The sequence below is a fragment of the Drosophila biarmipes genome, chromosome 2L, assembly GCF_025231255.1.
Source record: "Drosophila biarmipes strain raj3 chromosome 2L, RU_DBia_V1.1, whole genome shotgun sequence".
Classification (NCBI taxonomy): Eukaryota; Metazoa; Arthropoda; class Insecta; order Diptera; family Drosophilidae; genus Drosophila; species Drosophila biarmipes.
In genome coordinates, this window is record NC_066612.1 from 7703304 (window position 1) to 7730451 (window position 27148).

Below are 27148 nucleotides of genomic sequence, written 5' to 3' on the forward strand. Positions count from 1 at the left end.
GTATACACGAATCAAGAAGTATTAAAGTATTTCTTTATTTTTCAAAGTGTATCGTTAGGATTGAGTCTCCCCAAAAACTGAGGACCCAACCCAAAACGCATTGAGATTGTGTCTGAGGTTTTGTACAATTGCTGGGATATATGATAATGAGCAGGAAATGAGTTGAGTGTGAAATTTATGGGCAGGAGTGCTGTTCTATGATTTCCACAATGACTTATGATTGTAATTAACATTTTTCCCAGTTTTTGTATAAAATATTATGCCTTTTAAAAGTGTCGGTCCGAAAGTGTAAATGTAAATCCATCCCTTTCACACATCATCTATCACAAACACAATCTAATCCCGATGGTCCTAAAAATATGCACAGATGGCACTCAAATGGAAAAGCCGCAGCTTTGCCATAAAATGGTAATCCCATTAGCATAAACTAAATACAACAAATGAAATTAAAAGTCAATAAAAGTTTAACTAACTCGAACAATAAAAATCAATGACTACTTTCCGATGGTCATAAAATAAATCAAATGACAAACAACAAATATATCTGTAAAATGGCAACAATTGAATGAGTTATAAGGATATGGCCAGCATAATTACACGCAAATAATGATTGTTTTGCTGTTTAATTACAAAATTAAACAAGCTAAATTCGGTGGAGCGAAACGGGGATTAATGGCGACTAGGAAAATACTTACCTTTATTAATAGCTAAGCGGAAATGTTTAATAATAAACAAATTCAGTTGGTAATTTGGTAAACTAAAAGACTTGTTATTAGAAAAGCATGACTGTATTAACTTAACTTCATATTATTTGACATAAATAAATAGAACAGATGAAATAATTTAATAGGGTCAACAAAATATGTATCTTATGGATAATAACGATACAAATACAATACAGCTGCACACCCAACCGCCAACCTAACGACCCCAATTACCCTGTTTTTGCAGAAATTAGAGCACATTTATTTGCAAATGCTTTGTAAAATTTGCATTTGTTTAATTTTCATTTGAATTCGGAATTGGATGTGCTTGGTATGATAACTGCTTATTAACATTTTGTTGCTTTTATGACTTTTAATTAATATTTTCAGTAGTTCGCCGCCGAAAAAGACCACCAAGCGAGACGGCAGTACAAGTGACAGAGATAGCGATGGCGATAACTCTTCATGCATTCAGTCGTGCATTCAAGCTTTTTGTTCGAGTGGGCGGGAGTATTCCATTTGAATGGTTTATTTGTGTGGCGCTTTTCCCATTTTGTTTGGGGAACTGTTTCGTAATCAAGATAATCATAGAGTGGATTCATTAAAATCGAAATATGAGCAGCAACAAAAACAAAAAGCCAACGACGCTTTTGAAGCTGCTGGCGGTCCCTCCAAAAAAACCCAACAACAGTCCACATCCCCCGAATTTTCGGTGTGTGGCAAATAGTTTTGTAGATTTCTATCGAAAAAAATGTTTGTTGTTTTTCGCTTCTCATTTTTGTTGCTTTCTGGTAGCAGAAAATAAACAGCAGGCGACCACCGCCTATGGGCATAATTAATTACATATTTCAATTGCGCGACACTGGGGATTACGAAATTGTTCGAATTGTCATTTGTTTGTTTTTTTCGCTTGCTCTTTTCATGCGAGGATTTCCTTCGATTTTTTCGAGCACCATTGAATTACGATTGAAAAGTTCATCGGGCCTTAGCCGTAGCTAATCCCATAACAAGCCTCTTTGATCCCCTCTTTCTATCTAATCACTTAATACCGTCCAATAACCCATAGTTAAGATCCAGACGGGCCAGTCAATTTAACAACCATCTATCATTAAATAATTTGTTAAATTTCTGCCAAACTAACAGCGCCACGAAGACCCTCGGGAACCGCAGTTTGGTCTTTCGCGGCGTTCTTTTTCACTTTTAATTAGCTGTGCAGTCGATAAAAATGCGCTGAAAATGAAGCGGATCGGCTCCGCTAACAACAATAACAAAGGCATCTGTTCAGGGGCGGCGAAAGGGGATACAAGATACAGATACGGTGAGGGGGCTCACATCACTAAGCCTGCAAAAGATTCGCACGCAGACTTGTTGGGGGTCTTAAAAATCAAAAAATAGATTTACAGTGATCACCAGAAAATATTTACGTTCTATAATTTTTTTTATTTGCTATGTATGTAACTTGGAATGTGATTTTTATAGCGTAAATTAATTGATTTAAAAAGACAATGTTTTTTTATAAAATATATCATATATTTTGTAGTTTTGAGTGGTTTGGATCTACATAAAAGCAAAGTTTATTTTAAATATTGACGGGCTGATTTTTTTTTCAATAAAACCATGTTTTTTTATACTGATTGAACACCGTACTTATCCGAGAAAGAGGGACAGATTTCAGCAGTGCCGCTGGCAATGGCAAAAGGCGCTGGCCAAATGATCGCGTCTGAATGGTTAGTACGTGATCGGTTCATAAAACTAAAAGCAGCCATAAACTGATAATTTGAGAATTTATAAAAAACCGAGGAGATGCGGACACTGGGGTCCTATGGGTTTCGGGCGATTGATCGACTTGAGTAGCCCCAAACGCAGACAGGAAGCAACCACCATCATTGATTTTGATGATAATGATGATGGCGATGATAATAATGTTGGCGATCTCTATGTTTTCTTGGAAGCCCGATCAAGGGGGCAGGCCTCTGGGAAGGGTTGCTTGGTTAAAGCTCATAATCTATCATTTAAGACACCCACGATCCCGCAAAATAAAACAAAAAAGTGCGACAGATCACGAGGATTAATTAATTTAACATTTTATTTTATTACTTTTACAGTTTGATGAAAAACACCTTTATAAAATAATCTGAAGGACATATGTGCTACTAAGATCCCCTAGAAAATGTAACGACTTTTCAGTTATCTTCGATTCCGCTGACTTTAATATACCTCCTTGGATAATAATCCTCCTGGGGTACCTTACGAAAAGCTGTAAGCCGTCAAAGTTTGTTGACTAATCTCTTTGTAGCCCGAAAGAATGTGTTTCGAATTTCATTACCAAACTTGATCCGTGATCCCTGTTAATGTTCCAGTTAGACGAGTGAGTTTCATGATTAAATTTTAATGCGTTTTCGTTTTAAGGCGATCCATTGTGCCAACTCTTTCGACACCAGAGCACAGCTCGCCGAGTGGAGCTGTTGCTTCTGGCAGATCGTAAAACGTTCACATTTTTTTCCCGCCCGAGTTTAATGATCGTCGAAGCTAATTAAAATATTTAGCCGGGGACGCTGCAGCGGAACTGGGCGGAGAATGCACACACAAATGAAATTCGTGTTAATTTTTTTACGGCCCGGATTTGCAATTTGCCATAATTAAGCATTAGCTTTTGTGGCGTGTCATAAATTGGGGAAGAACAAGTAAAGTGAGGCGTGGCAGGGAAGAGATGAGAACGAATCGTTATCTGACTGCAGGTCAAAAGCGCTGGCGACCCAAGACGCCTATAAAAATTGAAAATTACCAACGCAACGAGATAGAGATACATTTACAGATACAGATGCGGCGACGCAGATACAGCTACAGACTCTTCTTCAGGGCTGAGGGCATCTCAAATCGCAGCCATGAATGAAATGCTTACTGAATGAAATGGGTCTGGGAAACAGAGTCCCCCGAGATCTCGAGCTCGACTCATCGCCATGGCAAATTCGAGCTAAAAGACACAAAAAACAATGTTCCTCTTCCTCCCCATTATGATTATTATAGTTTTTGTTTAGCTGTGACATCGTCGGATTCGATTCGATTCCCGTGTCTTTCGTTCGCATTTCAATCGTCGACGGAGGAGCGGAGAGCCGAGTCAGGGGGGCTCTGTCGCAGAGGCGTCGATAAATCCGCAGGGGGTCATAAATTTTTCGAGCTTCTTGCGTTTTGTTTGCCTGAAATATCAATTGAAGTAGCCGCCGGCAGTCCGGCTAAAGTTATCGCCAAAAAATAAAGAATGTTCCACCGGAGAGATACAAGTTCTGCTCTTTTCTTCAATATAACTTTAACGTTTTTGTTTTGGCAACTGCAAACTTTTTTCCGATCTCTCGTTGTTTCTTATATATTGGTATGTGTCATGTAAGAGGGGAATTATCGGTGAAGGGTATTTGCGAAGGGGGTAATGACATGACAACTTGAGCTGAAGAGTGACTTTAAGTAAGATATGATATCTTTAAGGGTATTTTGGAGAAATATTTAAGAGCGTGTTGATTACATTCAAACAAATTTTAAAAATATTTGTGATATTTCTTGATATTATAATACATAATTATGAACTCTTTATAATATAGGATTTTAATTGGATGAAAGATTTAATTTGCATTTATATTTCATTATATTCGTTAATTTATTTTAACAAATAATATGCTCCCTATATATTATATTATATTATTCTCTATAGGATTTACTTATCTAAATTTTAGGTATCCCCCAGCCGACTCTTCTTATGCTTCCCATCTCTCGTGCTCCTATCACATACGATTTAGTGTCGTCTTTGTTGCTTATCTGCGCTGGCTTTCTTCCAGCAGAAGACGAGTCTTCCGCCTGATCCACCTCTCTGCCCGTCCCTTTCTTCCCCCGGGGCCCCCTCCCTGTCGCACTTTCGAGACGTCTGGGGAGCGTGTGTCATCGCAGTTAAGTGGCGCGGCAAAGAGTTAATCTCGTCGATAATTATAATTTATGGCTCGCTGTGGGTTCACCTTCTTCAAAAATACTCCAACTAAGTCTGGATGCAGTTCACTTTTTTCTTCATTTATTTCTCCTTACTTATTTGACTTTGTTTTGTTGCCTCTCTTTCGGCCAAGCAGTGCTTCATCATAATCACAATTTTAATTGGAGTTTCGGCATAAAGGAAAATCAACGCATTCAGCTGTTTTTTCCGTATTTCGGTTTTGTTTCTTTTTTTTTTGCTGCCGTCAAACTGACAATATTTATGATTCAGATTGCTCACTGTAATTGATCATTGTCTGTGGCGATCATAAACTATGTGTTCCACTGTACTGCTGCGTTTATGGTGCGCCCAATTATGTCAATCACAGTTATGGGCTACCACACTTTTTCCGTTGACCACATTTCACTCCAACCCCAACGCCAGCCCCTTCCCCCAAAACTCACCTACTTAGATACTGGAGCTGCCATTATATCTATATCGTAATTTATCAAATTGATAAGGCCCGTGAGGGGCGATGTCTGGAGGTGGAATGATCAATGGCTGCCCTATGATCGCTGCTAGTCCTTAATCTCAGCCACATTAACTCAATTTGCGTGATAAATAATAAGCGCAGCTCGCAAAATGTGCGCCCCGGCATTCGAGCAAATCGTCTGCTCAGCCACAATCATAATTTATCAGTTTTACCCATCGCACAGTGGGCAGAAAATACTAAAAAAGGGTTGGTAAATAAGTTCATAATAAAATAAAAAATACTATTTAACTATTTTTAAATGAGTACATAGTTTTCTGGAGCTCTAGTATTATACTGTTTGTATAAGACCCAACGAAAATATATATATATATATGTTTAAAGTTGTATAACAAACATCGTTTAGCTCACTGACTTAGTAAGTACTTAAACTTTGATTCCGAATGGGATTTGGTTGGACTTAGTGGGCATACCACAGTGGCTTCGAAGCCTGGACAGAACGAATCTATTTAAAGACCCACTCGCGACGGCAACCACCTCCCATTTGACTCGCCCACCACCGTTCGGATTCGGAATTCACATCCACTTCCACCTCGACCCCAACCCCAACCCCATCCCAGACCCCAATCTCCACCGCCTCCCGAGTGCGAACAGGCCCAGAGCACTTAATCATGCGAGTCTTGTTGCAGATTAACTCATTACTTAACACTTTTCCACCGACGAAGAAGTCGACGACTACGACTGACGGATGTTGATGAGCATAATTGTGTGGCCACAGCGTAAATCGGAATGGTCGGCTAAACGGGCGAGATGAAGACGACAACACCTACAAATCAGCAAAGCCCTCAGATATGGATTGCTGCACCTGAAAAAATATTATGAGATTTTTCATGAAGCTTCTTTGACATATGACAAAGAGAAACCTAAGCTAATCTCTTAAAATTAACTTTTTTTCTAAAAATTAATTACGAATAATTTTGAAAATATTATATATTTTATAAAATAAATTGAACTATTTTGATCAGTGCATATTCCCTGTGGGGGCGTGCCCATCGACATCGATTTGGCCTGCTGCGTGCGTTGGGGAAAATGTTTCAAAATTGATGTTCACCTTCTGCCATGTTTGCCAACCCTCCTTAAAAGTCGGGGGACTCCTGCTAATGACTCGGAAATGTTTTGTTGCATTTGTAGCATTAACATTCCTTCGCAGCCAAAAATGTCTTACAGAACATATTTGTTGCGCAAACCGGCTTAAGTAGAACTCATCCGAGTAAGTAGCTCGTCGATGTCACTGGAAATGGTTTGTGCTGATGGCTTTTTGGGATTGGCTGGCTCTGAGTGCATCGGCGGTTAATTATACTGGCAAAGATTTGGTGTGGCACATCCCGAATTAATATTAATGATCCGCCATGGAAGTCAACCCAGAGATGAGGTTCATTTGCATAAGGAAGTGCATAGCCGTCAATTGAGGCGAATTGAAAAGAAGGAAGTGTCGAGATGATGATGATGTTATAGGGGAAAGGAACAAAGTTCAACGGATGATGGATTGTAATTATATTTAAGAAATAAATGAAATGGTATTAATTCCCAAAAATACTTAAACAGTTTTTAAAAAGAAACTTAAGGCTATGTGTCACATTTCAACACTGCAATGAAAGTAAATAATTATTCAATAAATCATGATTGCATATACGTACAAGGTGAAGCAAGAAATTAACATTCTCTTTTCATATTTTTACTACATTTCCTATCAATAAAAGTATTCAAAATTCCCAAAATTTGTTATAATTTTTTATTGCACCTCAATTTTCAACAAATTTATTCTGAAAAGCACTTTTCGTTTAATATTTATTGAATTCATAACTCAGCCGGGTTTCTTTCTGGATTTATGTGATTTCTAGGCAAAATTTACTAGCATTAATTGAACAAAACTCTCACGCACACACATCGGGCCATATAAAATGCGGCTGACAGACGTCAGATTGGAGAAATGCGTAGATAACTACTGAGAAATCAAAGCGAACCACTCCCGAAACCCCCCTTCCATCTACGTGGTATTCCATTTCATTTGTTTTTGGATTTTTCCGGGTGCATCGCCTGCATATTCGGAGAGCCATAACCAATTATTTACCAACACTCTCATGTCCTCGAACATCCTGAACAATCGGAAGTGCAGCCAAGAATGCGAGTGCACCCCTCTGTAACAGTTTCCATGGCCATTGCCGTAATTACAGACATTTTTGCCAACAATTGTGCTACAAATTTAATGAGTTCTCTACCTGAGCTGCATATGCAAAAGCAAAATTTATGGCTGAGAAATCTTTTTTCGATTTTTGTGGTTTTGTCCCACTCGGTGATCATTCAAGCGAATGATTCCGATCTTACCCACCCTCCTTTTTTCCCCGACCCAACAATAGTAATCCCCCCTGATCAACTTGGGCTATATGGTAAACGAGGAGATTGAAGAACTTTGGCCAGAAAAACGCTCTACGTCTGTAATCCTTTAAAAGCCAACTATAAATGCATAAAGCTTAGAGGCCAACTGATAAATTCCCGCTCATTATTTCCTCTCTGTGCCTAATCCATTGTGTTTTCGGATGACTAAGAGCTCGCATTTGTTGTGGCAGCCAAATAGGGAACGAAAATAAGACGGTGCTTTATTCAGGGATTCAAGGGGATATCTCTAGCCGAAATAAACTTTAGGAGCAAAGATTAAGATATGGAAGTTATACAACATTATTATATATATTATTATATATATATAGATCTCAACACATTCATAAATGTAGTTCAACAAACACAAAAAAGTAATCCTTTCATATAAGCCTATTTCCTTATATTTGTGCAAATGAGTTTCGAGTATCATTATCAAAAACTATTAAAATGACATTGTTTGCTTTATTTGCAAGACAACTGTGTTCGTTAGTAGTCCCGCCTTCCCACTCGTATTTACCAAGTATTGTTTAACCCATTTTCCATATCCGAAGTGGATTTCTTCTTCGATAAGCCATCAACGCATCTGTAAGATGCGCCGAAGAGTATCTTTTCTTGTTGACTTGCTAATGAAAGCAAATGCATATGATTAATTACTAGGGAGTCCCAGCCTGTGACAGCAACAACAAATGAGCATTTTTATGTTGGCTCAACCACTCGACTTCCCCGATTTCCCCGACATCCCCGACCATTTAAAAATAACATCAAAGCAAACAAAGGCCAGTGAAAATATGAACTGCAAACTGCAAGCGATTTGGGGATGCACAAGTCACAAGAGGAACGAAAATATTGGGAAGTGGCGAGTGGAAAATCCAGAGACTCTGATGAAAATCTTGGCGACAGTTGAAAAGTTGAACAGTTGTTGTTGTTGTTGTTTCTTTAGTTGTCGTTGTCGGTGTTGTCCTGGTTGTTGTTTCTGTTATTATTGCCTTTGGGGAGATCGTCTCATTGGCATGGGCCAACTTGTTTCAGCCACATCTTGGTCCCCGTCTTCATCTTCATTTCATCTGACGACTGTCTGCCTGACAGGCGACTCCACGTTTGACGTTTGACAGTCGACACTGTCCAGGAAATCTCCGGGGGAAGAGCCAAGGTGCAGGGATTTGCTGGAGGTGGAAACGTGAGACCGAAAACGATTTTCAAATTATGGAAAACATCTCAGAAAAGTCGAAGCTAATTTTTTCAAAATTGAAAGTGGAAATCACTCAAGAGCAAGTAGTTTATAAGTAATTCAAATAGCTTTTGAGCAGTGATCCGATACATTTGAAATGGTATTTATAATAAATATTAAATTTTTGTATAGATGATATAATGGTATGTTGAAAAGGAGTTTCAATGTCTTGAAATGTTGGTTGTAATGGTAGCCCATTAATCACCTGTCCCTCTTAACCTTCCGATATGTCAATCAATTTCCGGCGTGAGTCACGCTCCCATTCCCACTTTCAAACAGACGACACTTTTGCTTCCTTTTCAAATTTTCCTCTTTTTTTTCAGCGACTGCCAAATTCCGATGGCGAGATGTCGGGAGATGGCGATGGTGAGATGGCAGCATGCAAATTGCGAATTGCAAGGGGGCCAACGCACAAATCGAGTTGTCGTAAAATTAGCACTTAATGCTTTAATTAATTACTGAGACGTGCGATGCGGGAATCGCGCTGCAGTCGTTGTTGTTCCCAATGTCCCGATGATTGTTGTTGTCGGTTGTTTGGTCGCTGGTTGTTTGGCTGTTGGTTGTTGTTCGTCGGCCGTTGTGCGCGGGGCATTTAATGCATTTCGCATTTATTTATGGCCATTGGATGCGCGTAACTCAACGATTCCCTTCCCGATGTCTCATGTTCTGGCCACGTCAAGTGTCAGGCCTTTTCACCAGAAAGCCCGAAAGCCAGGGAATCCGAAAATACAAAAGACAAAAATATATACCCGCAATGCGAAGAGATATTCATTGGGCATCTCACGCAAATATTTCACACTTTCACAAAAGGGCAAATCTTTCTGGCACCTCACTTCGCTTTTTCCTTGCTCTTTTTTCGGTGATTTCTGCCTTTATGAATGGAGTGTGTTTTGTGGGGATCACAGGGTACACAAAAGATATGGCGGTTGCAGTTTTATATTTTCTTATCTGCTGACTTGAACAAGCTGCAATGCGGTTAACTGAAAGGCCAGGAATGACCTAAATTCGTGGTATGTACATTGTTTTGTAAAGTCAAAAGAATTCTTAACAGCATACTTTTTAAAAGTATCTTTATTTTAATAATATTTTAATCCCCTGAGAAATGTATGCATTGTCAAATTTATTTATTTATTTTTTAAAGTATCCCCCATTTTAGATTTAATAAGAGGCTCGATCATACCTCGACCATACCTCATCCCCATGAATCGACCAATTTAAGAACGATTCAGACTGCTATCCGTTGATGGAAAACGCATCTCATTTCGTCTATCAGCTCAATTGTCACATGATTAATGCCAACGCGAGATATCTACCTCTGTGACCGTGGGCCACGCCCCTTTTGGCCGTGACTTAATGAATGACCGCATGAATGAAATGAATGATGGATGAATTGATAAAGGCAAATGGCGAAATTGTGTATTTGTTGGTGGCTATTGTGCGGTCCACTCATCTGCGATATGGAAAGCAGGTTCGGTCTTATCTTAGCCCCGTCTTGACCCCAACTTATTGTCAACATATTGTTACTGCGGCTGTGTGGCTTTGTGGCTGTCCGGATGCCTCGGCATGTGATTCATTCATTTGCCACAGTAATGCCCTCGAAAATACAATTTATCTGGCTTGGGGGATTTAGACATTGGCATGGGTTCTCTGGCCAGACGGTGAGATACGCAGATACAGAGATACAAAACCGCATTCGTATGGGCATCCGCACCCACCGAAAATCCTTTTCGGCCACTTGACTCATTAGGCGTGTATTGATACCAGACCCACTGCATCATCATCATCGTCGTCGTCGTCGGCGGCGGCATCATCCTCGGTTGGATCTTCTGGTGTTTGCATGATTTGCATTAATTTGGCAAATGTTGTCGATACCGGACGCCGACGATAAGCGCTGACATGACCAGATCCATTTGGTCATTAATTAGCCCACCAGCTTTCCATTCCCAACCACCTCCGTGCTTTCTGGCCCACATGAAAGCCATGACATTGCATAATAAATTACCAATTCATTTCAGATTTCGCACGTTCTTCGGCTGCGGCTGCCGTTTCTCCTGTTTGGGGTTACACATTTGATTTGCTTTCACAAAATCCGGGAAGAAATGGGGACCGGAGGAATTTGCCAAAGGTTGTTCAACAAGTAAAAGGCATTTCCAGCGGTGTTCTATTAAAAACTCATCAATTGATAGCTATTTAGGACGGCGAACATGTGTGGGAAGTACCTCTTTTTAGTTTTTGCATTTGCAAATCCTTTTAATGCTGCGAAATCAACACATTAAGTGTTATATTATAGTGAACCGAAAAAATAAAATTCTGATAACAGATTTGCCATTAAATATTTATTTTAAATATAAAACTAACAAAAGGTTTGGCTAATAACAATCGCCATCATATTTTCAACATATTTTACTAACTAACTTATCTATATAAAACCACTTCCATGGTCCATTACATTCTGACAACCAAAGCTATCATAATGCTTCCATAATTCATTGATGTAATTTAAATACAAGTTAGCCAATTAACCACGGTGAGGGCGACACCATAAAAAATGCACTTTCCCACCCACAAAAAACGAACTTCCCCAGCGGCAATGAATATAAACGATCTTTGCAGCAATGAAATAAATGCTGCCCAATCGAATAAAACAAATTGTGATTCATTAGAATACGGAGAAGAAGCGGTCGGCGACTATGTCAAGTTAATCGGGGCACAGAATATAAAGCGAAGCCACAAGAACGAAAATTTGCTAATTAAAGTTAATATTGACAAATGATGGGGCGTTGGCGAATGGACAATGCCAAGATGTCATGTGGAGCCCACTATTTCGCCCGCTTGCCCTGTCCCATTCCCTTTGCCACTTTTCGATGCGCCAAGTGTTGACAGATCTATGGGGCATGGGGGCAGGCGAGTGTTGGGGATTATGCACGGCGAGATAAAAATGTATCTAAGCTTGGGATATTTAAATATTTGTTGAAAAACTACTGGCGTTCAATGCAATATTGTGGGTCATTGAATGTGTTATATGATCGTAAGTTTAAGGATCATTATTTAATTATTATATAAAATGGTACTACAGAATTATAGAAATAACTCACGATTATCTTTTAATGGTAAAACACATCTTAGCTTAAGAACCCACTTAGAAAGTGGGATATGATTTTAAGATCAAGGATCACTATTATATTTATATTTAATAGTTATCGCAAAGTACATGACATATCTTTCATATTAGGAATAATAATCATTTTTTTTTAATCATAAAACCTTTTCTCTGAGTGCATCTGATAGGGAGGACAGCTCGTGTCGCTGTTGCCGCCTCCGCTGTCGCCGGCGAATGTTGAACGTCGAATCATGTCGATGTCGCTCTCGTTCAGATGCGAACGTAAATGATGCATGTTTAATTGCCGGCGCATAAATTAAATTTTTGGACACTGTGTGCGAGTGGGTGAGACCAGTTTCCCAGTTCCCCAGTCCCACATTCGGATGGTTTATGGTGCACTTTCGGGGGGTCCCTGCAGCCAGTTTCAGGCCTTCCAAAGCCGATGTGCCTAATCAGTTGCCCTGGGCAGATCTCGCGGGCTTTATAAGCTGACAGATCAAGGCTTTGGCGGCAACATCACATAATTCCAAATTTCGTACTTTAAGTTGTGATTGTGCGTTCTGAAAGCCCTAGAAATGAACTAAAATGTGTCAACAAATTTGAAAAACTTATACAAATTCAAGCTAATATTATTTAAAACGATCTTAAAGTGTGAGATTTCCTTACTAGCAGTTTAATAATATTTCCTAGACAGTCTTTTAACATAGCCAAGTTGGGCATTCCCACACAGCCTCTAATATCTTTTATCTGCAGTACTAATAACCCATTATGCAACCCAAAAGGTGCCATTAAACCTTTCAGCATGCAACCATAAATTTCACAAACCCATGTTAAAGTTTTTGCCTCCCCCATAAGAAACAACAGATGCAACGCCGAAAAAACATTGCAATTGACACTCGAATGTATTTTTAATTGTTTGTTTTATTATTTTGCCAAATTAGCACGTCGTTGAGTGGTGGAAAACAGGGAGGAAAATGCCGAAGATGAAGCGAGAGGAGCACTTCAAAGGCCTTTCTTTGGGGCTGAACCATGCTAATGTGCCGCTAAGGGGCGATCGGTCTGGCTAGATATCTTGGCATAAATCATAAAATAGAAATTCCTGAAAAAGTAAAAACCATTTTCAGTCTGAGGCAAATGCAAATAGAAACGAGACGGAGCGAATGAAGTTTTCCCGAATCCGAATATGTAAAAGAAAACATTTTTGGGAAGCTCGCCAAGCGGCCAAGTGGGTGGCAACTGAATTAATTTCTGTTTTTCTCTGGGCGCTGCTTTCATCAATTTTATTATTTTTCTTCTCCCATTTTGGGTTTTATGTTTGCGTGTCGAGCAGAGCGACGCAAAATAAATAAAATCTTTAAGTACTTTTCGAAATTTGTTGTTGTGTAATCCTAAGTAGTGCGGCGTGCACACTCATAAACACTCACACTGATTCACGAAAAACACTAGAACGAACACTCACTCCGGCTTCCATCCGTAAACAGTCAGTCGCCTCTGTATATTGACATATTAATGCAATTAGTTTTTGGGGTCGGAGTGGGTAGTGGCTGCTAATTTTATATTATTCCATGTTCAGGTATAGGTTTTCAAAAGAAATTTAAAAATATATGTACTACGTTTGTTGGTAGCAACAGAATAAGCCGATCTGCTACAATCTCTGAAGACCGCCTCTTGATAATTTCTAATGGATTTTAAAAAGCATTAGCTATGTATTTAGCAGCACAAAAAGACATATATAATTTTACCCTCCCCGTTGAGAGATAACATTTTTTAGAATTTATGAACTCTGAAGTTCTAATATTTCCCGTATTCGTACCCAACTTGATCGGGGGTTCACCCACTGGAAAAATCAACCTTTGCCCATTGTTTCCAGCAAACACAATTTACACAACTCCTCAAATGCAATTATCCTGCGCAGTTTGTTGTTCCCTGATTATGAACCCCCGACAGCGGCCGTGCCAAAACCAAATTACATGGATCGCAACAAAGGACGGACCCAATTCGGTGCCATAATTCATGGATGGTATGTGTGCTCTATAAAAAATGGTGTACATAGAAATGGGACACTGTGCCAACCCATTTCCGCTGTGCGCAGAAGGCTAATCAACGCGGAACAACCCCCGAAAAAATGCTAAAAAATGAAAAAACGAACCACCCGTGGCGATTTTGGGAACCCAGCATCCCGAGCTGTAATCCCAGCTGTAATTTCGACGCTGATCCCGCAACTCCTAAATCATGTTTCTATTTATGTTGTCGCAGGAGATTTGCGTGCTCCTCATCCTCGGGCCATATATCTCTAATGAATTTCGCTATAAGGAATGCGGATAGTTTTGATCTGGCCTTGGAGAGGTGTTGGTAAGCCGGCTTAAGGATAATACCGGGCGTTACTTTCGTCACCCTCTGGCCGGACCTGGTTCTCAAGGGCTGTTTTCTTTTTAATGGAACCCTCCCCGATGCTCCCTCGATCGATCATCCATTTTAATTAGCAACAGCGTGTCGATAGCATTCACAAACTATCAATTTCACTCACCCTTCAGCGTCTTGGTCTATTTACATAAGTTCGAATCACACGTGACGAATCCTGAAGTGTCGTCGCCAGTCCTGGGGGCGTGTCCTCTTCGATATGGTTTCAACATACTCTGCCACTGACGGACTCTATGTTCGCCTTCCAATCGCTCGAGATCCCGCGACAGCTGCTCGAGTAGGTGGTCTGCAGTTGATAAATGCGAAAAGTGGTACATATGGTTTACCCCGAACAGGCCACAGTTCCACTGGGACTTGATATCCACTCGATGATGGTTCCTGGTGATTAAGTAACTGTGGGAAATTGCAGTAATCTGAAGTACTTATTGTATTTGGGTCGGGTAAGGTCTCGCCATTACTTAAGTAATAATATCCCTTGAATGTTTTTAATGCTTAGACTAGGTAGCCAATAGTTTTCCAACTGGTTGAGCTAGAATCTTGTTTATTAATTTACAAAATGCTTCGTTCTTTTATCCGAAATGCGCCCACTTTAAAAGCAGCTTGTACTCTTTTGCCCAACACGTCTCCCGTAGATCATGTTCGTTAAGAGTGTTCCCGGTAATGTTTCTCATTTTGGACAATAAGCCGAATGGTAACAAATATCCCCCAGCCCGTCTGAGAACCCATCATTCAATCATCGGCTCCATTGATGATGATTCATCGCTCGCCGCTGGATGCACTTGGGAAACGCAGAAAGGCACTCGACAGGATTAACCTCTTCCATGACATCACGTCGCCTTGTTCCCCGTGATGAGTTTCATTTTTGAGCCGGGTTTTAAAGATCATTTCTGAATAATTATTGATCATATTGTTATCCACTCAAATGAGCCCGCAAAGACCTTTCAATTAATGGGCTTGGCTGAGGTTCTGTTTTCGGCTGACCAAATGCTGTTTTGTTTATCATGGTCTTGGCCTCCTTCCCCCGCCGCTTGCGTTTGCATCTGCGTTTGCCGGCTCTGTTATTGCATTTTGTAAAGTAAACATTAAACATGCCAAGTGCTGCTGTCGCCCGATTGCCACCCACAAATTACACACGCAGATAGATACAGTTTAAAAGGGGGCGTTGGGCGGTGGGTGGCTGTGGCACACACAGCTGCACATTATGCAAATATTTACTTTGCGTTGATGAGGCTGATGAACAGGACACCGATGACGACGGTCCATTGATGAAGCCACTCGTGGCCCCTTGGCAAAAGTGAAAAAAAATGTAAATGGCAGAAAACGAAAGGATATATATCGAGGGGACGGAGTACAGAGCCGGTGGTGAATGGCAAAAAGTGCTGCACAAATAATGTCATACGGCTGCCTCATTTGCTTTAACCCACCCACTCCTCGGCCTCATCGCCACCACCCAATAAGGACAACCCCTTGGCAACCTGCTGCTTCAACTGCGATGTTGCCACTGCATGCGATTTATCCAGCGTGGAGTACCCTTTAACGGGATGGGGATATCAGCTTGCTTGGTCTTTTAATTAAAGAGAAATTCAAGGTTTATTCTTGTGTTTTTATTGAGTATTATAACGCTTTCAGAAGCATTTTTGGTGCCATAAAATTAACTCTAAATCTCAGCTGAACATATCAAAGTCAGAATATATCTTCATAATTTTTAATGATACTATTAAAATCCATTTGTACTATTGTTAGGTTAATATTATCTGGATTCATTTTATTATATATAATTCCAAGAACATTTTTTATTTTTTTTTTAAATTAAAAAAGGGGTTTCCACGTTTGTTTTATATTTCTTTAGAGGGTATTTAACAGTCCCATAAATGTTTTTCAATTTCCACTTGTTTTTCTTGCTGGCTGAGGCAGTTTCTCAAACTGCTGTTAGCATAAATTTCAAAATTAAAATCGCAACGAGGCGACATATGTATGCAGGCGGAAAGGGGTGGTCCTGCTATGCCAAGAGGGGGTGGCTCAAAAAAGGGAGTGGGGGATGCTGGCTTCACTTTCGAAAAGTAATTATTTCAAGCAAAGGCAAGGCGCCAGGGGTTTTGTTAGCCCTTCCAATCTTTTTGTCTCCGCTTTTTTTTTTAGCAGCTGTCACTTTGGCCCGACATTTCGCTGGCTCTCTTCCTGGCCATCCGCGTTTCTCACCTGTTTCAGTTTGCTTGTTTACATGGACAATAATTATAAAATTTACGTTGCATTGTAATTGCTAGAATAAATCAATGTCAAATGGCATTCATCTCGCTGCAACCCCCTTTTAGTGACTTTTGCCCCTGGAAAGCCCTAGCAACCCCTTGAAAAGCGCCCCCTGCCTGCGTTTTTGTTTCGATTTAATTGCTTGTTAAAGTTGAATTGTGCTGCGATTGCACGTTGCACTTTCCGGGGGACACTTAATGATGCAGGAATTTGCTGACTTTGCCGGAGCAAAGGAGTAATTCGGTGGAGTGAAAGGACGGGGACAGCTTCCTTCGACGAAATCAACTTTGACTTCGGCTGGCAGACAATTTGCTGGCGGCATATGAGTGCTACAAATTACGGAAATCATTCGAAGAGTATCCTCCATTTTGGGGAAACATTTTTGCCTTCCACTCGGACAAAAGCCGCCCAAATGGGGCTTCATTAAATGTTGGACTCGAGCCGAGAGCAAAGCCAAATTGCACTCCGAAAAATAATGCAGCCTCCTTTTAGCAACTCAACCCAATTGCGAAATGTTTGCCATCGTTTGGCCAGGCCAAAAAAATGGAAAATAAACATGGAGCGGATGGCGGGGACAGACATTTGAAGTATTAAATAATTTGGCGCCATTGTGTTCACACCACACGACCAGCCCGGGAAATCCTCCCATGTTTATATGTGCATTCGTGTGGCTCTGGATTTTCAAATTATTTCTTCATTTTCTGCACAAATATGCACAAATAAAAAGCGAGCAGCTGACAGAGGAGAAGAAAAAGGCGGAGTAGAAAGTGGAAAATGGCACAAGTCATTGTAGTTCTGACTTTCTTGGGGTCCTTAGATAGGGATTTGCTAAAATATTGAAAGGGTATTTCGATTTGATATGATGCTTAGGTGGTTTTTGTAAAATAAATATTGTTTAATATATATTTCTGGTAAAATACGCTGTACATTTTGATCTGTGGTACAGGAAATGAAATTTTACTTATATAAAACCTAAAGCCCATTTAAAATACCATCTAAATCAACAAGATCGACACATTCTAACACAATTAATAAGAATTTCTAATGGGAGCCTGTGATACATACAGATAGTGCTAGCGGTTCCACTTGAAAGACCATCTTAGCTTCGCCTATGTCAACTGACTTCTGGTTAGTTTTCTCAGCCCTGTGTTTTCCGTTGTCATTACGTAGTTGTCTGCATTATTTGCCGTTTGATTCTTACAATTTGTGAACCATGTCTGGATGTTTGCATGCGATGACAAAAGGACGATGATAATAATGATGCTGCTGCTGCTGCTGCTGCCAACCTCCTTTGGCATGTTTTTATTTCTAGCATGCATTCAGCCCTTGTCGCCGAGAATAAACAACGTAATTGCGAGTTTGTGTGGGCGACCCAGCATCAACATGAACTGGAACACCAGAAATACCAGATACCACTGCTGCCACCGCAGGAAGATGAAAAATGCCTCTAAGCTGGCGACAAATAATCCCAAATGGCAGGGAATTCTTGGCCATCGATGCTGGAGACACCGACAGGAAAAGAAATGAGGCCCATTTAACCAGGCGGTCTAGCCCATCCGCTGCATCCATATCTGTGTATCCATCATAAATGTCAGCTGCTTTACGATCGGTTGCCCTTTGACTGTTTCGCTGTCTTCTGGTCCCTGGATGTGGTGAGGCGCTTCAAAAGAAGGCCGGAAAGGCCTGATGCATGCAACTTATACAAACACTGGGAACTGGGTACTGGGGATCTGAAAACTGGGAACTGGGACCGGGAACTACGGCAGAGCACGCATACAACAATAAAATTTATAGCGCACCGTGTATAAAAAGGCACGCGGCTCGTTCCCGGAACACATGTTGCATCTCCTCCACTCGGCCGACCAGTGTTTGCAGGGGGGACCAAGAGGAGGGCATTTCATTGCACAGTGGGTCAGCATTGTGAATCAAATCTACAAAATCTATAATGAGACATTTCCCATGGAAGGATGTTCCACATAAGCCTAAAGTAAGGTAGAACTTGTTATTTTAAGCAAGCCATTAAATTTAAAACAAAATAGTACTCTTAAAACATTGTAAGGAAAAAATATTTTTTTCTCTTTTGAGGATTGCTAAGGGTAAAAAACAAAATTGTACTTATGGGAAAAGAATTAAGTTTAAAATCTTAGCTTAAGATAGCACTTTAAGCAAACCATTTAAATTTTCAAAAAATTTATTTCTAAAATAAATTCAGAAAATTAAAAAAAAATGTTTCTCCTTTGGGGACTTACTTTACAAAAAAAAACACAATAATTTGGAAACAAAAGTGGGGGAGTCTTTGCCCCATCAAAGCTTATGATTATTTTCCGTACAATGTGTGTACTGCCAATTTATCGTTTTCTATAGACCAACATATACATGAACAGCCGCAATCTCGTCTCTTTTTCAGCCAGTAAACTAATTAATTGCCCGTTAATCTGAGGACACTGTAACGAGGCCTTGTATGGATGACATGTAACCCGGCTTTGTTTACTTCATAATTTGTTTTTGCGTTGTTGTTTTTCATCTTTTCAGTTTTCGACCACAGAAAACCTTTCATTTTTTGTTCTTCAGCGTAGTTTTTGTCTTTTAGTTGGCACCGCTCGTTTTACGAGCCTATCTGCCAGATTGTTTGGGTCACATTTTATTTTTGCTATTCTTCTTCCGCCGGCATTGCCTGTCATTTCCACCAGCCAACTCAGCTCCACCAAGGAAAAAATAAACATTGTTCTTTCTCCGCTGCTCGGTTGGGCAATTAAACTGCAGTTTGGTTGTTAAACATTTATGCCATGCTCTCGACTCTTTGACTTGACTTGACTTTCGGGCTGAGTGATTTGTTGTATGTAGATGGATGTGTGTGTGGAGCTGTGTGTGTGAAGGGGGCGGTCTGCGGTGCGGGGGCGTGGCCGGCAGAAAAATGCAACAACTTTGTTGTTCGGATGGCCAGTGATCAAGTTGTCAAACATTTTTACACCCCCTCCAGTGTACTGGCACTCTAAAGGTTGAAAATTGCATGTACAAATTCCATTTGAATTGTTTGCAAATTTCATTTGGCTCCTGGGGGGGTGGAAACCCAGATATAAATGGCCATAGACAGCTGGCCACCATAACGGACATCCGGCTAATGCGATCCTATTCCATTTCTGGTTCCGGTTTTACGCTTGCGCACCATTTTCGCAACCTTTGCGCTCGAGTGCCTCGATGTACTCAAAAATGTTCCCAAAAACGAACTGCAGTCGCATGTCCAGGGCCCCTATTTCACATGGATTACACGAAATAATGGCGCATAAATCCGGCAACGGGAATGCCAGTGGCAAATGCAACTCAATGGCCACTGATTGCCGGCTTTCCGCATTTTTGGTGGCCAAGGGTCGTCCGCGAGGAGAGTCCTCGTGGAAAGTGGGAAAAGTGGCCAGTGGAGTGCGGCACTGGGGGTGGAAATCGAGTGGTCAGGGGATGACAATGACAATGCTGCCGAAGAGGTGATCATGGATGCGTAATTGTTTATTGGTTTTGCGTTAAGAATTTGTTGTGCAGAACCCGTGATTGTTTTTCACAATATGGGACGGTAGAGTGGATGGAAGTGGGGGTGAAAAAGGTTATACAAAAAGTGGGATATGAGATGAAATAAAATAAAATTTGTAAAGAAAAGTAAGAAAAATTTAAAGGTACATGTGAGAAATCTCCACATAATTATGGTTCCTCCAATTAAATCCCATTTCTACATATTTATTTTATGCTTGTAATCATATATTTATTAATTTAAAATTTAAAACCCCTTCCTAATAAGCATGTTAAACCTAACTCGAATTTGTCTAAAACCTTAACCATAAATCAGTGCCGAGCATAAGTTTGCCGACTGAGTGCCACTGCAGCAGGCTAATTTGTGATTTTAATTTAGTTTATTGCCGCATAGACAGTGCAGAGATGCCAAAAAAGAGAAAATGGCGTAGAAAAAAGCGAAAAGCCGGGAAAATATGAAGAAGAGTAGCCGCAGACAGGGGGATTCTGGCGTATTATTCGGTTGCCAGGAAAATGCTGCAGCTGCTTTGAAGAGCCGCCAAGCCCAGACTTTAACCCTCCGTGCCCCGGATTTCTCCCCTCCGAATAAGCGAGATTTTCCAGTGAAATTCAAGAGGTTGCCGCATGTTGCACAAAATGTCGCCGAAAATGTCGCAGAATATAAAACCAAGGTCGCGTGTGGCACGTGATGGGAAAGCTGAGCGCACACGTCGATCGGATCACAACATAATCCGGCCCCGAACTAAGGTTATCACTTTGGTAAATATCTACGCCGGCCGCGCCGGATCGAATATCAATCAATTGGCTGGCAGTGACATTCGAGTTCCAGTCCCGGTGTCGGGCCCTAATCACCCAAAAGATTCTCAACACATTTTGCAAATTGCTTCAGCTCTCAAATTGTGGGAATCGAACAAGGGAACCGTACTCATCCCAGAGGGTTACTTGAAGTGCGGGCCTCGAATCGAGTGGGGAAAATATTACAATTTCACTCTCTATTATTCTTTGTTCTACGCCCAGACTTGTGAAGGTTATCAGCCGGCGAGATAAGCAACTGCATTTCGAAAATAATAAAAAATCGAAAATTAAACCTTATATTCTTTCGAAATGCTCAGCGGCTCATGTTTCAACTTTTTAGAGCCCAGACAGCGAGACATCTAGCATCAAATTCCAATTGAAATGAACCATTAAAAACCCGAAACAAAATTTAAGTATAAACAAAGAGTGACTAATGCTGATAAGCGAGGGCTTGCAGGCTTCAATAAAATTAAATCCAATTTTCAAAAAGATAAGGAAATGCCAAATGTGTTTACAATTCCTTCCCAACTGAACCTGCATCTACTTTGTTGAAAGTAAGTCACTCACTTTATATTTAGATTTTATAATCATCCGGTATATATTAGCAATTCACATAGATTGTGGAAACATTCTGCGGTGAGATGAAATAAGATTGCTTCCATTTCAGTTCAGTTCGCTGAAACGTCAACAACATATCAAGTGTGATCTGAGCGCGAAATAAGAATAATGAGGAATTATATAGTATTTTTGGAGTCTTGTTGATTTCACACCGAAGTTTGTGCTCTAGTGAAAGACTTGAAGGTATATTGGCTGGATATGGTCAACTGATTGCAGCTAAGGAGCAGTAACTACAAGTACTGGAATCACGGATTGCCGACACTTTAAAAAAGTTGGATGACATCAAGTTAAATAATGTGGAAACCTTGGAAATGGATCGGATAAGGAACGAACTAATGCAAAAAGAGGAACTTCTTCGGGTCTGTGAAAGCAGCATTAAGAGTCAGGAGAGCAGCTCCGCGTTCTGGAACACAATGAGAGATTTAGTGAAGCCCAAGCTGAAGGAAAAGTTAAAGGACTTGGAATCGGACAATCTTGTTACCAACGTAACCACCACATGGGATACTATCAAAAACAATTGGAAGGATATACCTCGCCAGATTGTCATATATTTCACGGAGAAATAAAAACCATTTGAATAAATGTAAAAAGTATCTTTTTATTTTTCATGTTTAAAAATTATTGGCATTGAAATACTGAGAATTATTGAAGCTTACCTATGCAATATTTAATTAAACCTTTTAATGAAATTTATTTGATGAATTGGCCATTTCTCTGCCCAAGAGCAAGACAAACTATGGCTTATCTGAGGTCCGGCATGTTTATGGACCGCATCGCAGCATCATAAACGTTGGTTCCAGATCTCGACCAGCAGCAATCAAAACAAAGCCATCCCGAAAACGAGAAGATGCCCATATATTGTCTACGGGACTGGGCGGTCGCAGTTCTATGCAATTAGAGACAGCGCCCTGATAGATAAAAAAAAGCCGAAGGAGATGCGCTCAAACTGTAACAAATATAAATAACAAAGGAAAAAAACGTATTTTGTTAAGTTTTTTCAGTTTTCTTTTATGGCCAGCCCATAAAAGCCACACACATAACGCGGCAACCAGCGCCCCTGGATTGAATCGAGATGATACCATCATCCAGGGGAAGAAGAAACACTTGGCGACACTGACGACGTGTGGTCCAAGTGAGGAATTGGAACTGGAGTTGGGCGGGGAAATGGGAATGAATCTGAATCCGCATCGAAATTGGAGTCAGACCCCGACTCTGAATTATGAAACACTTTCCGCATTTAAGAAGAGGAGAAAACTCTGGCGAGAGGAAAAAGTCGTGCAATAAATAAAACACTTCAAAAGTGCACTTAAGATAACAACACAAAAAAGCCAAGAGGCTGGGGAAAATGCGACCGAAGACAAAAGAAGAGCCCCAAGAAGTGTGAGATGAGATGAGGTTCGTCTCAAAGTCTGGGTAATATGTGGGTCATCACAGACTCGACACTTTTGCCGCATTTGGAGCTGAGAAGTGGGAAAGACCGTTCTATAGCTTACGAAACTTGAAGTTCTTATATGGGTTATTAAAAATGTGGGCACGGGAATTTGGAAAATTACTAGTTGAGAGAGAGAGAGGCAAAACCTTCGTTTAACTTGAAGTTAACCCACTAAAATGGATTAATTTAATCAGCATTAATTAAAATCTATTAGGCATGTTTCCACTTGCCTAGCTTTAATTATGCAAATTTCTATTCTTATTTTTAACATTACCTTTACCTTTGACTTGACCAGTCAAAAATCCCATTAAACATTAATCAAGCTCCGGTTAGGCTCTTCCATGACGACCCCTAACTAATGCAGACATCAGCAGCTCCAGTTTCAATGTCAGACAGAATCAATAAATCGCAGAAAAGGCTGTCATTGTTTTCGGGAGATACAACCGATGGATATTACTTCCAGGTGATTTGGCCTGTGTGTCTATGCCTTCCACTCCAGTGAACTCCATTCGATCCTTTTGCATGCGGAGCGGAGGCCGAAAAACAGGAGCATATTTTCCACGTGCACCGAACCCAGTCGCATTTTGAATCAAACCTGGAAGTCCCTATCCCAAACATTATACCGGGCGCACTTACGCCTGAGTGAATTTTTCACACGTTCTCGGACACCCTGGGCCCTGGATTTTGGCAATCCGCCCAGAGAGCCTGGCGGGCCCCAGGCCAAAGTCGAGGCTGGGATCATAAAGCAAATTACCCAGGTCGTGGCTTCGGATACATATGGTTTGGTCTTGGTGGAGGAGAAGGGGAGCTCCAAAAATAGCTGTCAATTGGGCAATGCCAAAAGTTCTCCCCGGCACGTTTCCCACTCCCCAGCCGATTTCCACCAAACACAAATCGAGGCAGGCATAATTTATAATTCAATGAGTTTAAGTTGAATGCAGCACGGCATTTAACCCGCCGTCATTAGCAGGGAGCGGGGGCCAGGGCCCGTGGGCTAAGGAAGAGGCCCAAACACATCGGGCTTTTGGCCCTCGGGCGCATGCCACACAATTCACCTTGAAGCCAAACTCAGAAGCGAAGATTAATTGCCACTGCCTTTTGTCTGGCGACTACGTATCTTGGGCCTCCGAGTACTTCGCTCTCTGTTGTTCATATATCTGTCCTATGAATCTTCGAGTTAGAGGTGGCATTGAGTCACGAGGGAAATAACAATGAGTGCCTACTGAAAAAATGTTTGAATAAATGTTTAACTTTATTTATTAAACTTGAATAGAATAAATGGTGGTCTTTAAAAAAATGTTGTTATGTATCCTAAAAATAAAAAAAATATTTACTAAACGATTATAAAATAGTATGTTTTAATCAAAAGGTTTATGGTTTCGATATTACCGATCGGTTTTCACGATCCCATCCCGAAAATGTCCCTCTCCTCCCGGACAACTCTCATGGCGATAAGGAATTTTATTCAGTGCTGGTAACCCCGAACGAATCACCCTACTCCCCCATTCCTACTGCCTTGTAACTCAAAAGGGCAGGCAGCACACGTAATTGCTTTTGGTTTGGCGTCTCATTTTAGTTACGGTCTGGCAACTGATGATGCTCATACGCACGGATGTGAATGTGACTTGGGGTCCCAAATGGAGTGGCTGTGCAGGGGACTGGGCGGGGCTGTCGCGCCTACGAAAAGAGGTGTCGCCAAGGCGATTAGACCTGGCCAAGAGATGATCAAGAAGAGGAGCGGGCCAGTGGCCGACTGAGACCATGAATCAAAACCAAAGGGTAGAGTCCAGGGCTTCATTCGTTAACTCCGCCGACTGTCAGCCGCACACACAATTCGCTTTGAGTAATGCTGCTCCCATTTGAATTATTGCTGTCGCCATGACCCACACATTCCCCAGCCGAACACTATTCTTTTTTAAGGCCAGTTAGCCAAAAAGGGTTCTTATTTACCCGGAATTCATGCGTCCTAACATTCGTCCCCAGAAAGTGATGATGATGGTGGTGCTGATAGTAGGTTGGAGTGATCTATTTGTCTGCCCAAGGGTTTGATAAGGAACTGGATTTACATTCTGTTAAGTTGATAGTTGATTGAATAAAGGAAAATTTATTACAGAAAGAAATTAGAAATTTGTGTATTATCAAAGAAGCTTTGGTTCTGAAAATTCCCACCTAGAAAAGTAACTTTTTATAACTTAGGAGTCTTAAATACTCCAAAATTAATTAAGTTGGAGGAACCATAAATAGTGTCAAAACTTTATATTCAATCCATAAGATCGCTCACTTCATTAACGACCGAATTCCAATTGAATCAGCCGCTCGTAAAACCATAGAATTCATGTAGTTCTCTGTGTGCCGGGGATTATGAAATCCACTTGGGGCATACATCATTGTGACATGTTTTATGGTCACACTTTAATTGACAAACAAGATCCATTTGTTTCAACATTTTGCATTACATTTCCGCCTCATTGCGCATTCCAATCCAATTACAATTTCACACCATTTCCCCCGCACCCAAAGTACTCAAAATACACATATATGAGTGTGTTCCAAGGGCCCAGCCCAGAGAACTCGGTCTTTTGTTGTCTTCGACGTCTAGCCGGCTCATTAGGCATAATTTATAGATGCGTAGTAGCTAATAAAATATCCGAGTGCGGAGAATTCGGAAGAAGGTAGGGCTGGCCACGGGGGCAAGGGGGTGGACAACTTTCTAAAATTTCAAAATCCTAGCTTCTTAGGCATGCGCACAAATTTATAATGCAATAAATCAGCTCGGAATGGCTTTTACCACGAACAAGAATCGAAGAATCGTCGCTGGCCAATTATTTTAATCGCCTTTGTCAAGCCACTGGGCCTCGGCCACACTTAAAGAATGCGCTTATGTATAGCCGCCGATCCATATGCGATATAAGAAAGAACCACTCTGATTAAGCAATTCGGTGTGAAGTGCCCAGGGCGACAGACAAAAGAGCTTTCAACACTCCAGCGCCGAAGTAGAAATGGAATGCAACATTAATGGCATCTGTCTCCGGCCCAATGGATGTCCATAAAAATACCAAAAATTTACTTTCACTTAGCCCCAATAACCTGATGGCTCTCCGATCTGAGTGGCGCTTTTCGATGCATTCGTCAAGAGGTCGTAACGATCAGACTGGCGATACAACAAATTATAAAACGTATCTGTTTTATGGATCGTATTTTGGGGAACAGCTGAGTTTAACATAAACAGAGGCGCCATTGAAAATGCTAAATGTAAAACAAGGTTTCGTGTTCAGCTCGAAAGAAATGGATTTGTTAAAATAAATTAAGTAACAGATAGTGATCTAAAACTGACTGATTGTTTCACTTAACAAAAGAAATAAATACAGATCGTATAACTATACAAATATAGCTTATAAAAAATTCTTTTAATGTTTCCCTTCAAATAGCAACTCCATTATATCGTGATACACCGAAATTCTAATGGGTTTATTCCGCTGTTTGCTGATCGCTCAACTTCTCCAGATAACCCCGATATCTGTCAAATTTTCCATCTGTTCCGGGAATTATTATTTCTTCCGACACGTACCGTTTGCTTAGCATATCTTACCCCTATAAAGGTACAAAGCTGATATCATCAGCTGCTCATTGTACAATTTGCAGGCAAACACGAACCATTCTTTATGCGAGCAAACAGATTTCCTCGGTATCTTTTGCTTTTTTCTTTGATAACTCTCGGGCAATTACGAAATCCTAAGATATTTCACCTCCCTTGGGGAGTTTAAAATTTTGTGTTCCGCATTTTGCAAATATTGACGGAAAATAAAGTGAAGGAGAAGCGAAATAAAGGCGCTGATCAAAAGACAAGGGCCGACGCGTGCTGCTGCGTTCTGGTTATTAATCAAAACCATTTTTAATGATGTTGGCATGCGACAATCGCAATTGTTGGCCACATCCACCCATTTTCCCCCTTTTGTTGGCGATAATATTTGGATTAGTTCAAGTCAATTGCATCGTGGCGATGGCAAAGTTGCCTTAAAAGTACAACAAATGCGCCGCGTGTTTGGCGACGAATCTAATGTGCCACACGTGGCCCTGCGAATGTTGCACTCCCGGTGGGTGGTTAAAAGTGGGTGGCTGGACGGGTGGTTGCCAGTGGTGGGTGGGTGTTTTCTCCCGGTTGTCCCCTGGACGCCCGAAGATAGCCACAAGGCTGAGTTAAATGTT

General features: G+C 40.9%; 2 protein-coding genes across 2 annotated transcripts; both read left to right on the plus strand.

Annotated features, from left to right (window-relative positions):
* Positions 1 to 6249: 6249 nt before the first annotated feature.
* Positions 6250 to 6424, plus strand: LOC108027747 (uncharacterized). The gene is given in 3 exon segments (XM_017099300.1): positions 6250 to 6313; positions 6316 to 6372; positions 6375 to 6424. Coding segments are annotated over 3 exon segments (171 nt in total).
* A 15004-nt stretch (positions 6425 to 21428) lies between these two features.
* On the plus strand, positions 21429 to 22203 carry LOC108027709 (uncharacterized). The gene is made up of 2 exons (XM_050885359.1): positions 21429 to 21446; positions 21560 to 22203. The coding sequence occupies exon 2, from the start codon at positions 21822 to 21824 to the stop codon at positions 22074 to 22076; it is 255 nt and encodes an 84-aa protein (XP_050741316.1). The 5' UTR covers positions 21429 to 21446; positions 21560 to 21821; the 3' UTR covers positions 22077 to 22203.
* The last annotated feature ends 4945 nt before the right edge of the window (positions 22204 to 27148 follow it).